The sequence below is a fragment of the Pseudophryne corroboree genome, chromosome 1 (genome assembly GCF_028390025.1).
Source record: "Pseudophryne corroboree isolate aPseCor3 chromosome 1, aPseCor3.hap2, whole genome shotgun sequence".
Lineage (NCBI taxonomy): Eukaryota > Metazoa > Chordata > Amphibia > Anura > Myobatrachidae > Pseudophryne > Pseudophryne corroboree.
In genome coordinates, this window is record NC_086444.1 from 366,530,739 (window position 1) to 366,545,713 (window position 14,975).

Below are 14,975 nucleotides of genomic sequence, written 5' to 3' on the forward strand. Positions count from 1 at the left end.
ATCTGAACGACGAACGATCTGCTCTGCTGGGATGAGGGAATTGAGCTGCATGCATGGAAGATTGACAACCTGCTTCCAACGACCACGTGTGCGCGCATCATTCATTGTTTGCTGTGTACACACTAGAACGATCTGAACAATTTGATCGTTCACAACCATCATTGCTCATATCGATAGAAAATATCTTCTAGTGTGTATGGGCCTTAAGTTAATGAACCCTATCAATTCATCACATTTTTCAAAGCATATTTCCATTTATTAAACACAGAGGCAGTTTATTTGTAGGATGAACCAGTATGCAGAAAAATGCAGTATTAATTAGTAGCATCACTGAATGGGTGTGGATCATTAGATCGACAGTGTCTAGGTCGACAGTCACTAGGTCGACGGGGTTGGAAGGTCAACAGGGTTTTTAGGTCGACATGTGCTAGGTCAACAGGTGAAAAGGTCGACATGAGGCTGTTGTTTTTTTTGTGTCGTTTTCTTCGTAGAGTGACCGGGAACCTCAATTAGTGCACCGTGTCCCCTCGCATGGCTCGCTTCGCTCACCAGATCACCATTTCAATCGTAGTCCACGTGGATTGTTAAGTATGAAAAAGTTCAAAAAAAAGAAGAAAAAAATGTGAAAAACTCATGTCGACCTTTTGACCTGTCGACCTAGAAACCCTGTCGACCTAGTGATTGTCGATCTTCAGACCGGATCCCCACTGAAGTACTACAAAGACCAAAAATGCTGTCTACAAAACAAAGTTTTTCGTCTTCTTGTATTTATTTTTGTGCAGATTGCCTGGGTGTATATGTGAAATGTAAGTATCCACATCAATTATTAAGAAACAGGGTCTGCTAGGAATGCATTCATCTGTATTATCGGACGGACAGGCAAAGCTTGCTAAATGTGGTCTAGGCTGTACCCAAATGCAAATACATGGTTTCATTTTGTGGGAAGAGAAATGTAAATGATATTCAAGTGGTGGAGACCAATCCTTTAGAGGGGCATTCTTGGGAAGCCACAGAACCAGAAGTTCCCTTTTCCGCTGGTGGTGATCATGCCTCTGCCTTGTCTTCCAGTGGGAGACCTACTGCACATTGCAGACACACTTTAAATACTATACAGTAGAACATTTCTAAGCACAATTCTACCACTGAACTGTCACAAATGAAAGCTGTACTGATTTACACAGTCCAGGAAAATATGGCAACCTATTGTGGCTTCTATTACAGCATCCAGTTAGGATGTTTAGATCATCTTGCATATGCTAGAAAATGTGGAGTAGACAGAAGTCACTGTACTGGTTCAAATAATAAGAGAAATCGATCTGTAGGTCTTGGAGAGAATTTGTAACAAAACAACTTTATTTAATACAAGGAAAGAACAAGATCTGTCTGGCTATTTATCTGTGGGCATATACTGTGATACAGAGGGATAGGCTCACATACTGTATCTGTTGGTGTGTCTATGAGAGGAGTTCTCATTGCACTTTTACAGGAAAAGTTTATGTCTAGATAAACTACAAACAGCAATAATAATATAGACCGTACCATGTCTCTTCACGCATGCCTTACTTTAATACAAAAATGGCTAAACCAAGCAGGATATTAGGAGAAAAAATAGAAATATACAAGTCTACATTAATAAAGAAGGTAAACATGAAAGGGCCGGAGATTAGATACTGACGTGACTTTGTCACAGTTTCTAGTCAGCGACAGAATCCCACAACAGTTCCACAAATTTACTTTCCACAATTAGACTGGTTTTATGGGTGCAGCTCCATTCATCAGGAAGCAGGTTTGTACCTGTCAGTGCACAATATAGGAGGTCAGGAGTTTTCAACTCCAATTTTCAAGTACCTATGAGTTCATCTATTTTTCTGGGTCAAGTAATTATTCCTAAACTGCTTCCACAAACATATCTTGAAAACATGACCTGTTGAGGGTACCTGAGGATTTGAGTGGAAAACCCCTGCATTAACCTTGTTAATGTTCTAAACCCCTTATAGATTCAGGACGTGTGAATGTATGGAAACCTGTGAATGTATGGAAATGTGTCTACCCATTTCCAAAAGCACGATTCCATAGAATTCTAACTATAGTGCTACAATAGTATCTTTGACTTGGGGAGGGTAGCTAACAGCTTCAGCTGGTTACACATTAGACGACCTGTATACCCAGCGGCCAATACACACTGCATGATATGCCGTTCCCCCGCCATATTCCAATGCATTGGATCGTCAGTCACTTCTTCAGATTGGGCTGCATGTACAGCAGATATGAAGATAGGACGGACGAACCGCGGAAGCAGCCAATAGTGCATAAACATTTGACAATTTAATTGATTTCTTGTTACTCTCCGTCGGAAAACGGGCAATCATTAAAAAAATTAATAAAAAGGAAAAAAAATAATGTAATGTGTTTAGACACACAGACACACCGCCCAGGGTGCAAAGGCGATTACATCTGCCCACTCACCTCAGGCGATGTTTAGCTGCCGGATTTAGCTTTCTGATTTCAGCAAAGGTAAAGTCACTCAGTTTGCCAAAACCATCCGTTGTCCTTTCCAGTGTGTCATCATGCATGAGAATAGGAACACCGTCTTTAGTGAACTCCAGATCCAGCTCCACAGCAGTTGCCCCATTCTGTGCAGCCTGAAAAATCACAACACATTTTATAGTTTGAAAATTCTGGCTGTCAAAGTACTTTAACCATTTAACGAACATTACCCCCCGCTCACCCCCCCCCAATAAAAAAAATAAAAAATAAAAAACAGGAGGGGGTTAATGAGTGAATTAGGTGAACATATAATTTTGGATAAATTTAAATATATTATATAAAAAATAAGATTTTACTCACCGGTAAATCTATTTCTCGTAGTCCGTAGTGGATGCTGGGACTCCGTAAGGACCATGGGGATTAGCGGCTCCGCAGGAGACTGGGCACAACTAAAGAAAGCTTTAGGACTACCTGGTGTGCACTGGCTCCTCCCACTAAGACCCTCCTCCAGACCTCAGTTAGGATACTGTGCCCGGAAGAGCTGACACAATAAGGAAAGGATTTGGAATCCCGGGTAAGACTCATACCAGCCACACCAATCACACCGTATAACTCGTGATACTATACCCAGTTAACAGTATGAAATATAACTGAGCCTCTCAACAGATGGCTCAACAATAACCCTTTAGTTAACAATAACTATATACAAGTATTGCAGACAATCCGCACTTGGGATGGGCGCCCAGCATCCACTACGGACTACGAGAAATAGAATTACCGGTGAGTAAAATCTTATTTTCTCTGACGTCCTAAGTGGATGCTGGGAACTCCGTAAGGACCATGGGGATTATACCAAAGCTCCCAAACGGGCGGGAGAGTGCGGATGACTCTGCAGCACCGAATGAGCAACCTCTAGGTCCTCCTCAGCCAGGGTATCAAACTTGTAGACTCTTGCAAAAGTGTTTGAACCCGACCAAGTAACAGCTCGGCAAAAGTTGTAAAGCCGAGACCCCTCGGGCAGCCGCCCAAGAAGAGCCCCTTTCCTCGTGGAATGGGCTTTTACAGATTTAGGGTGCGGCAGTCCAGCCGCAGCATGTGCAAGTTGAATCGTGCTACAGATCCAGCGAGCAATAGTCTGCTTAGAAGCAGGAGCACCCAGCTTGTTGGGTGCATACAGGATAAATAGCGAGTCAGTTTTTCTGACTCCAGCCGTCCTGGAAACATATACTTTCCAGGGCCCTGACTACGTCCAGTAACTTGGAATCCTCCAAGTCCCAAGTAGCCGCAGGTACCACAACAGGTTGGTTCACATGAAAAACTGATACAACCTTAGGAAGGAATTGGGAACGAGTCCTCAATTCTGCCTTAGCCATATAAAATACAGATAAGGGCTTTTGTATGACAAAGCCGCCAATTCTGATACACGCCTGGCCGACGCCAAGGCCCACAGCATGACCACTTTCCACGTGAGGTATTGTAGCTCCACGGATTTAAGTCGCTCAACCCAATGCGACTTCAGGAAATCCAACACCACGTTGAGATCCCACGGTGCCACTTGAGGCACAAACGGGGCTGACTATTCAGCACTCCCTTAACAAAAGTCTGAACTTCAGGCAGTGAAGCCAGTTCTATTTTGGAAGAAAATCGATAGAGCCGAAATCTGGACCTTAATGGAACCCAATTTTAGGCCCATAGTCACCTCTGACTGTAGGAAGTGCAGAAATCGACCTAGCTGAAATTTCTCCTTTGGGGCCTTCCTGGCCTCACAGCACGCAACATATTTCCGCCATATGCGGTGATAATGGTTTGCGTTCACTTCTGTCCTAGCTTTAAATAGCGTAGGGATAACTTCCTCCGGAATGCCCTTTTTCCTTCAGGATCCGGCGTTCAACCGCCAGGCCGTCAAACGCAGCCGCGGTAAGTCTTGGAACAGACAGGCCCCCTGCTGCAGCAGGTCCTGTCTGAGCGGCAGAGGCCATGGGTCCTCTGAGATCATTTCTTGGAGTTCTGGGTACCAAGCTCTTTTTGGCCAACCCGGAACAATGAGTATAGTTCTTACTCCTCTCCTTCTTATTATTCTCATTACCCTGGGTAAGAGAGGCAGAGAAGGGAACACATACACCGACTGGTACACCCACGGTGTTACCAGAGCGTCCACAGCTATCGCCTGAGGGTCCGTTGACCTGGCGCAATATCTTTGTAGCTGTTTGTTGAGGCGGAACACCATTATGTCCACCTGTGGCCTTTCCCAGCGGTGTACAATCATTTGGAAGACTTCTGGATGAAGTCCCCACTCTCCCGGGTGGAGGTCGTGTCTTCTGAGAAAGTCTGCTTCTCAGTTGTCCACTCCGGGAATGAACACTGCTGACAGTGCTAACACATGATTTTCCGCCCATCGGAGAATCCTTGTGGCTTCTGCCATCGCCATCCTGCTTCTTGTGCCGCCCTGTCGGTTTACATGAGCGACCGCCGTGATGTTGTCTGACTGGATCAGCACCGGCCGGTGTTGAAGCAGGGGTCTAGCCTGACTTAGGGCATTGTAAATGGCCCTTAGTTCCAGAATATTTATGTGTAGGGAAGTCTCCTGACTTTTCCATAGCCTTGGAAGTTTCTTCCCTGTGTGACTGCCCCCCAGCCGCGAAGGCTGGCATCCGTGGTCACCAGGACCCAGTCCTGTATGCCGAATTTGCGGCCCCCTAGAAGATGAGCACTCTGCAGCCACCACAACAGCGACACCCTGGCCCTTGGAGACAGGGTTATCCGCCAATGCATCTGAAGATGCGACCCGGACCACTTGTCCCACAGATCCCACTGGAAGATCCTTGCATGGGACCTGGCGAATGGAATTTCTTCGTAAGAAGCTACCATCTTTCCCAGGGCTCGCGTGCATTGATGCACCGACACCTGTATCTGTATTAGGAGGTCTCTGTCTAGAGACGACAACTCCTTGGACTTCTCCTCCCGAAGAAAACCTTTTTATCCTGTTCTGTGTCCAGAATCATACCCAGGAACAGTAGACGCATCGTAGGAACCAGCTGCGACTTTGGAATATTCAGAAACCAGCCGTGCTGTTGTAGCACTTCCCGAGATAGTGCTACTCCTACAAACAACTGCTCCCTGGACCTCGCCTTTATAAGGAGATCGTCCAAGTACGGGATAATTATTTCGGCCATTACCTTGGTAAATACCCTCGGTGCCGGGGACAGACCAACGGCAACGTCTGGAATTGGTAATGACAATCCTGTACCACAATTTTGAGGTACTCCTGGTGAAGAGGTAAATAGTGACATGCAGGTAAGCATCCTTGATGTCCAGTGATACCATGAAATTCTCCAGGCTTGCAATAATCGCCCTGAGCGATTCCATTTTGAACTTGAACCTTCGTATATAAGTGTTCAAGGCTTTCAATTTTAGAATGGGTCTCACCGAACCGTCTGGTTTCGGTACCACAACATTTTGAAATAGTAACCCCCGCCTTGTTGAAGGAGGGGTACCTTGATTTCACCTGCTGGAAGTACAGCTTGTGAATTGCCGCCAGTCCTACCTTTCTCCGAGGCAGCAGGCAAGGCTGATGTGAGGTAACGGCGAGGGGGAGTCGCCTCGAACTCCAGCCTGTATCCCTGTGATACTATTTGCAGAACCTAGGGATCCACCTGTGGGCAAGCCCACTGGTCCCTGAAGTTCCCGAGACGCGCCCCTACCGCACCTGTCTCCACCTGTGGAGCCCCAGCGTCATGCGGTGGACTCAGAGGAAGCGGGGGAGGATTTTTGATCCTGGGAACTGGCTGCTGGTGCAGCTTTTTCCTTCTTCCCTTGTCTCTGTGCAGAAAGGAAGCGCCTTTGACCCGCTTGCTTTTTTGAAGCCGAAAGGACTGTACCTGAAAATACGGTGCTTTCTTAGGCTGTGAGGAAACCTGAGGTAAAAAAAATTCTTCCCAGCTGTTGCTGTGGATACGAGGTCCCAGAGACCATCCCCAAACAATTCCTCACCCTTATAAGGCAGAATCTCCATGTGCCTTTTACAGGCAGCATCACCTGTCCACTGCCGGGTTTCTAATACCCTCCTGGCAGAATGGACATTACATTAATTCTGGATGCCAGTCAGCAAATATCCCTCTGTGCATCCTTTATATATAAGACGACGTCTTTAATATGCTCTATGTTAGCAAAATATTATCCCTGTCTTAGAGTATTAATATTATCTGACAGGGTATCAGACCACGCTGCAGCAGCACTATTTATGCTGAGGCAATTGCAGGTCTCAGTATATAACCTGAGTGTGTATATACAGACTTCAGGATAGCCTCCTGCTTTTTATCAGCAGGCTCCTTCAAGGTGGCCGTATCCTAAAACCGCAGTGCCACCTTTTTTGACAAACGTGTGAGCGCCTTATCCACCCTAAGGGATATCTCCCAACGTGACCTATCCTCTGGCGGGAAAGGGTACGACATCAGTAACTTTTTAGAAATTACCAGTTTCTTATCGGGGGAACCCACGCTTTTTCACACACTTCATTCACTCATCTGATGGGGGAACAAAACACTGGCTGCTTTTTCTCCCCAAAAATAAAACCCCTTTTATGTGGTACTTGGGTTCATGTCAGAAATGCGTAACACATTTTTCATTGCCGAGATCATGTAACGGATGTTCCTAGTGGATTGTGTATATGTCTCAACCTCATCGACACTGGAGTCAGACTCCGTGTCGACATCTGTGTCTGCCATCTGAGGTAACGGGCGTTTTTCTGAGACCCTGATGGCCTTTGAGACGCCTGGGCAGGCGTGGGCTGAGAAGCCGGCTGTCCCACAGCTGTTACGTCATCCAGCCTTTTATGTAAGGAGTTGACATTGTCGGTTAATACCATCCACTTATCCATCAACTCTGGTGTCGGCCCCACAGGGGGCGACATCCCATTTATCGGCCTCTGCTCCGCCTCCACATAACCTTCCTCATCCAACATGTCGACACAGCCGTACCGACACACCGCACACACACAGGGAATGCTCTGACTGAGGACAGGACCCCACAAAGTCCTTTGGTGAGACAGAGAGAGAGTATGCCAGCACACACCAGAGCGCTATATAATGCAGGGATTAACACTATAACTGAGTGATTTTTCCCCCAATAGCTGCTTGTATACATATATTGCGCCTAAATTTAGTGCCCCCCTCTCTTTTTAACCCTTTGAGCCTGAAAACTACAGGGGAGAGCCTGGGTAGCTTTCTTCCAGCTGCACTGTGAAGAGAAAATGGCGCCAGTGTGCTGAGGGATATAGCTCCGCCCCTTTTTCGCGGACTTTTCTCCCGCTTTTTTATGGAATCTGGCAGGGGTATTTATCACATATATAGCCTCTGGGGCTATATATTGTGATATATTTGCCAGCCAAGGTGTTTTTATTGCTGCTCAGGGCGCCCCCCCCCCAGCGCCCTGCACCCTCAGTGACCGGAGTGTGAAGTGTGTATGAGGAGCAATGGCGCACAGCTGCAGTGCTGTGCGCTACCTTGGTGAAGACTGATGTCTTCTGCCGCCGATTTTCCGGACTCTTCTTGCTTCTGGCTCTGTAAGGGGGCCGGCGGCGCGGCTCCGGGACCGAACATCAATGGCCGGTTCCATGCGGTCGATCCCTCTGGAGCTAATGGTGTCCAGTAGCCTAAGAAGCCCAAGCTACCACCAGTTAGGTAGGTTCGCTTCTTCTCCCCTTAGTCCCTCGTTGCAGTGAGTCTGTTGCCAGCAGATCTCACTGTAAAATAAAAAACCTAAATATACTTTCTTTCTAGGAGCTCAGGAGAGCCCCTAGTGTGCATCCAGCTCAGCCGGGCACAGAAATCTAACTGAGGTCTGGAGGAGGGTCTTAGTGGGAGGAGCCAGTGCACACCAGGTAGTCCTAAAGCTTTCTTTAGTTGTGCCCAGTCTCCTGCGGAGCCGCTAATCCCCATGGTCCTTACGGAGTCCCAGCATCCACTTAGGACGTCAGAGAAAATATATTATATTTGTAAAAAAAAATAAGAATTTACTTACCGATAATTCTATTTCTCATAGTCCGTAGTGGATGCTGGGGACTCCGAAAGGACCATGGGGAATAGCGGCTCCGCAGGAGACTGGGCACAAAAGTAAAAAGCTTTAGGACTACCTGGTGTGCACTGGCTCCTCCCCCTATGACCCTCCTCCAAGCCTCAGTTAGGATACTGTGCCCGGACGAGCGTACACAATAAGGAAGGATTTTGAATCCCGGGTAAGACTCATACCAGCCACACCAATCACACCGTACAACTTGTGATCTGAACCCAGTTAACAGCATGATAACAGAAGGAGCCTCTGAAAAGATGGCTCACAACAACAGTAACCCGATTTTTGTAACAATAACTATGTACAAGTAATGCAGACAATCCGCACTTGGGATGGGCGCCCAGCATCCACTACGGACTATGAGAAATAGAATTATCGGTAAGTAAATTCTTATTTTCTCTAACGTCCTAGTGGATGCTGGGGACTCCGAAAGGACCATGGGGATTATACCAAAGCTCCCAAACGGGCGGGAGAGTGCGGATGACTCTGCAGCACCGAATGAGAGAACTCCAGGTCCTCCTCAGCCAGGGTATCAAATTTGTAGAATTTAGCAAACGTGTTTGCCCCTGACCAAGTAGCTGCTCGGCAAAGTTGTAAAGCCGAGACCCCTCGGGCAGCCGCCCAAGATGAGCCCACTTTCCGTGTGGAATGGGCTTTTACAGATTTTGGCTGTGGCAGGCCTGCCACAGAATGTGCAAGCTGAATTGTACTACAAATCCAACGAGCAATCGTCTGCTTAGAAGCAGGAGCACCCAGCTTGTTGGGTGCATACAGGATAAACAGCGAGTCAGATTTTCTGACTCCAGCCGTCCTGGAAACATATATTTTCAGGGCCCTGACTACTGTCAAAGTCAGAAAAAAATGTCTCAATGCACGTTGCCATATTTGCACCGCACACTGGTCCGTGCTGCGCATGCGTATGCTCTCCCGTGGAAGCGCATACCCGCAATAGCGTGCACTCGCACGCGCAGTATGCGCATTTACGGTAGAGTTTATGTGATCGTAGCGTGCGACTCATTAGTTACAAATGTTCACAATTAATGTAGTTTATAGATCATGATCCCTTTGATAGTTTCTGTAAGTTTGGTTAAAGTACAATGTCCCAGAGCTGAGGAATCCCTCTTTGCATCGTACGAAGGGTCTAACAGGAATCATATTGCAGTGTTTGGTACCCATCGGAAGAGTATTTAATTAGCAATATTCCGGTGTTGGTTTGGAGCGTATTAATCGCTCGTGCGAATAGTTATGGACATAAGAAGTTTATGTCCATTTCTATGATTTACACATACTCAGGTATGCGGCGGGAAACCCAGTTTCCCACCCACCTGAGCTGTTGGAAATCGTCACAGCCCACCTGTATGAATCACCCTATGACCTTTTGTTATGATGCAGGGCCGAATTCCTTCGGCCAATGGACAATGGGATTGTAGGGACTAGGAGATTGCATTGTGTGTGGGGCATAAATAGGCAGGCCGACCATATCCAAAACTCACTCTCTCATCAACGGTTATCTGCTGATAATCGGGAGCTGGATATCGAGGCGCTGGCGATCATACCCTTTGTGCGTAAGTTCTCTCCATAATCATTGTCTTTCTGCGAGCCAATTTCTCTCTCTCTCTCTCTCTATCTCTCTCTCTCCTCTTTTCTCTTAAATACCTTATAGTATTATAGTATGGTATTGTATTTCATTTAGGTCAGCGTAGTATTGTCTTATTGTATTTATTGTTTAGTTCTGTGGTTAGGAGGTCTCTGTTATATTGTAGCGTATCATATGTACTGTTATCCCCTTTTACAAGTATATTAGATATAATACAGTTAATAGGCTTTGGAAACCTAAACCAGTATCAGTGTATTTACTATAGTGTTAAGTGTTCACTTGAGCGTCGGTGACGCTCAATCAGCTTTGTAGTTAGTCAGGTTACACAAGGTTGCATTTACACCCTGTACTCACATTAAGGTATTCTGTGTGTTTCATCGGTATAAGGTTTAACATAAAGGTATAGTGTTGTGAGCGTCTGCATCGCTGGTGACCTCCTCGTGGTCTCTAGCGTACGCTACGTTACAGCGAATCTTTCCCCTAGACATAACCAATAACGTGTCCTGTGATCCCTGGGCCGTGAGCGAACGTGACGCCTGAACGTCTCGCCTACGGCTGAGCGATCGTTACGCAACTAGCGTACCATTACGGTACTTCTTAAGTAAACAGCGTACAGTGTTCTTAGCTTCATAAAGGGTTGTTTATACGACAAAGGAATTTAGCATTGTCAATTGCGGGCTCGTCCTATACTTCTCACATCTGCACTAGGTAGATCAGCAGACATTATCCCTCCAGCAAAGGGTGGGAGGTTGTCTCACAGTGCTGACGGGATAAGCGTCTGCTTCGCTTAGATAAAGGGTGCTGAAGGAACCCGGTAACCGGAAGTAAGAACAAAACGCTTGTGTCTTTTTAAAACTGTTTATTTTTCTTTTGTCTTGCGTACGCATACATACCTGCATTTCTTTTCACTTGTGTATTTCATTTTTCGTATATCACTATTCCTGTTTGCCAAATTTTATAGTTGATAGAAAGTGCTAAAAAGAGATTTGCTGTTATTTAATAGTAGAGGTGATAGTTAAAGTATAGAACAAACACACGGTTTGTCTGAGATACAAGGCAGTCAGTGTGGATTGCGGTAGATGATCAGGGATCATTTACATTGATAAAAATATATTGTGTTACGGTGGATCCTTTGCATTGCGTACACGTGTCGCTAACAAAGACTAGCGTACGCAATCCAAAGGCAGACGCACGCAGCGTTCATTACGCAACGTAGCGTCCGGTTACGCTCACGTAGCTCAAGTCACGAAAAAGTTGAATTAGCGCAAAGCGATAATTAGCGCAAGGCGATAATTAACGCACAGCGGTAGATAACGCGAAGCGGTAAATAACGCAAATCTGTTTTTAGAAAATCTGAAATTTAGTTTAACAGATCCTGCTCCTAATTGGTAACACTCTTGGCCTGAAGACAATTTCTGCGCAGAAATAGATATAGAAACAAAGTGTACATGTGTTGAGTGAGTGTGTTTTGTATACAAAAGTTTATATAACTTTAAGGTGGAACCAAAAGGAAAGCCGGGTACTCGTCAAGGGACATACGTGTAAGTGACATATACGGTGGCCAGGGAGGCATCCCTGGTTAAATAATATTTGAGCATTAGAGTATAGCGGACCATAAGGTAAAGGTAACAAGACCAGGAGGTCAAAAGGTAACAAGACCAGGAGGTCATAAGGTAAAAAGGTCCGCTATAAAAGTCCAGTGGCACAACGCCTGGGGTGTTGGTGCAGAACCCATATAGGCCATAAGCTCTTGCTGAAGGAATCGCGGCCGGAAACATCGATTCCATTGGTCTTTCAGTACATGACAAGTAGTGCTCGTGTACTGAACGATTGGACCACACGTAATTGTGTGCAGTAGTTAGTAATCTGACCTAATACCATTAGAGTAAAGTGGTCACAAACGCTATTTGTACATTCTGACGTGATTTGTGTAATTTTTTATTTTTGGAAGGGAAGTTCGCTGGTCACTCAGGAACTATCTAACAACCCCACCTTTACTGGAAAGAGTAAGTGTCCTGCGGGTAACCCTCATATGTTCCAGTAAACTGAAGGTTCCATAGGGGCCCTGTATCGAGTACGCCAGCACCACGTCGGTGTGATCAGGTCGTATTGGTCGAGGTGGGCGAGTGAGTGGGGTACTCGGTAAACCGCCACCGCCGGCCTACTGTGGAGTAATTTGGTTGTCTGAAAAGGCTTGCTGAAAACCTTGATACAGAGATCCAAGGAGGACTAAGCAACACCTGCAGACTATGGGGGCCAGTTGCTCAGGTAGGGGGCGATCAACCCTGGTTCAGGTTGATTCTGTGAACCGACCAGTTGGGTCGGCACGATATGTAATGTGTGAAAAATATGGAATTCACACCGAATCTTTATGTGATGAATGGGAGAGAATGACTGTACAAGACAGGGACAAATTCCCAAGAATAGGTAGCTTCAGTCCAGAAGTGTTACAAAATTTAAGGAGGAGGATATGTCTCGTAAAATCAGCAAAGAGACGAATTCAGCATCATGATTATTTACAGTTATGGCACCAGGAAGGTGAGATACAGAGAGGTTTGGCTCTGGCGGCAGGATCTGGGGCAGTCAGGAAGTTGATTGCCACAGCTCCTCCCCCACCATACATTGCAGGAGAAAAGTTGATTGCGGAGAGAAACGCACTGGGTTGTAAAACACAAACTCTTAGTAACACTGTAAATGTTAATGATGTTAACCAAATAACTCATGCAAGTATTAACCCGTGCAAGATGTACCCTGTTTTGAACCTTCCTCAGGAGTGTGATCAAGAAGACGATTCAGCAACAATTTCAGCTCTCTCTCTTGCAGCCACCATAGCAGAGACCACAGTAGGCACAGCGACACCCACGAGATTAGTGAAAGCCCCTAGCGGAGGGATAGGTGAGGTCGTGTCAACGGGTAAGTATGGCACCATGCACTACACTGAAACAATTGTACCACAACAAGCTGTAGAATCTACACAGGAAGAGGCTGTTAGAATTGCTCCTGTAAGGGTAATAGCAGTTCCCAATGGAAAAACAGATGTGTCTGGAGCCACTCCCATAAGGAACATTGCCATGTACACTCCATTTTCCAGAATGGAATTAAGAACAATAGTGTCCGAATTTCCTGACCCCAGGAAGGATTTAGTTGCTAGCCAAAAATACATCAGGGATCTAGGTAACACTGTAGAACCCAACAACAAGGATTGGCAGATACTGCTAAGAGCTTGTTTACCTTCCAATGTTGATGCAACTCAATTTTTAGCTGATTGTGCATTGGATAAAGATGTACCGCTTACAGACGTGTACAACAAGGATAATGTAAAGAGGATAAATTTACAGCTAAAGGAGTATTTCCCAGCCGTTGTTAAATGGAATAAAATATTTTCCATTAAGCAAAAGGAGTCCGAAACGGCAACAGAATATTTTCACCGGGCACTATTAGAAATGGCAAAGTACACTGGTATAGAAGACATTAAGACCAACCCAAACCATCGGGAAGTAGCAGTATCTGTACTGATGGATGGTTTAAAGGAAACATTAAAGACTAGGGTTCAGACCACGCAACCGTGCTGGCGAGGTCTGTCAGTGTCCGGCTTGAGAGAGGCTGCTATTGATCACGACAGAAACATCACTAGGCACAGGGAATCGCAAAGTGATAAGTTGATGTCCGTAAGTATACAGGCGCTGACCACAAGGCAGCCTGCGTATGTACCACCGAATCCTGTGGGTAAGGCAAGTGTAATAACATGTTTTTCTTGTAACAGACCGGGACACTTTGCACGAGAATGTAGAACAAAGAATGTACAAAGGTCTTTTCAACCCCCTAGACAACAACACAACACACGACATTGGGAGCAGGGTCCACAGAGGCGGAGTTTTGAGCCACATACAGGGGAAACAAAAAGATATCCCCCAAACAGAGACTGGCATGCCTCTGGTAGCTCCCAGCTAACTCCCTCACAAGTAGTTGCTGCCAGCGGGATTCAGGGAGGTCAGCATACCCAATAGGGGTGTGGCCATACCTGTAATCTGCAGCCAGTTAAGTTGATTGCTAGTCTTGGAAACGAACCAGAAATTGCAATCAATGTAGCTGGTAAAACTTTAAACTTTCTTGTAGACACAGGGGCGGCCAAGTCAGTGATAAATTCGACAGTGGGCATGAGAACCACTGGTAGGACAATTCCAGCCATGGGAGTAACAGGAGTAGTCCAGCACTACCCTGTTAGCAAACCAGCCGAGATTACAATAGGGCCTTTGCATACCAAGCATTCCTTTTTGCTGGCTGCATCTGCACCAACTAATCTCCTGGGAAGAGACTTACTATGCAAAATGGGTTGCGTCATTTATTGTACTCCTGAAGGTGTATTCTTGGACATCCCTGAGAATCACGCTCAGGAAGTACGAGACATGTTAGACTCCCCATCAAAATTAATGTCACACACCATTATGACAAATAGGAACCCATCCCAGGTAGAAGAGATGACATCTCAGATACCAGAGTCACTTTGGACAAAAGATGGACAGGACACTGGATTAATGGCAAACGTAGCTCCAGTAGTAGTACAAGTAAAAGAAGGTAGGATAGCTCCAAAAATCCCACAGTATCCTCTGAAGCCAGAGGTGGAGTTAGGAGTTTTTCCCGTAATAGAGCGCTTGCTACAACAGGGCATTCTAGTAAGAACGTCCAGCACAGCAAATAGTCCCATCTTCCCTGTTAAAAAGAGTGGGGGGAGGGGTTACAGGCTAGTGCAGGATCTAAGGGGGATTAACAAAATAGTTGAGAGTCAGTTCCCCGTAGTGCCTAATCCAGCTGTCATCCTAATGCA

The 14,975-nt window shown here is 46.0% G+C and overlaps 1 protein-coding gene across 1 annotated transcript in view; it reads right to left on the reverse strand.

Moving 5' to 3' along the window:
- Window positions 1-14,975, reverse strand: part of GDE1 (glycerophosphodiester phosphodiesterase 1) — a 53,935-nt gene that overhangs the window by 14,954 nt on the left and 24,006 nt on the right. The window contains exon 2 of the mRNA XM_063913003.1: window positions 2,467-2,642. Within this exon, the coding sequence (XP_063769073.1) occupies window positions 2,467-2,642 (176 nt within the window). The remainder of the gene's footprint in view (window positions 1-2,466; window positions 2,643-14,975) is intronic.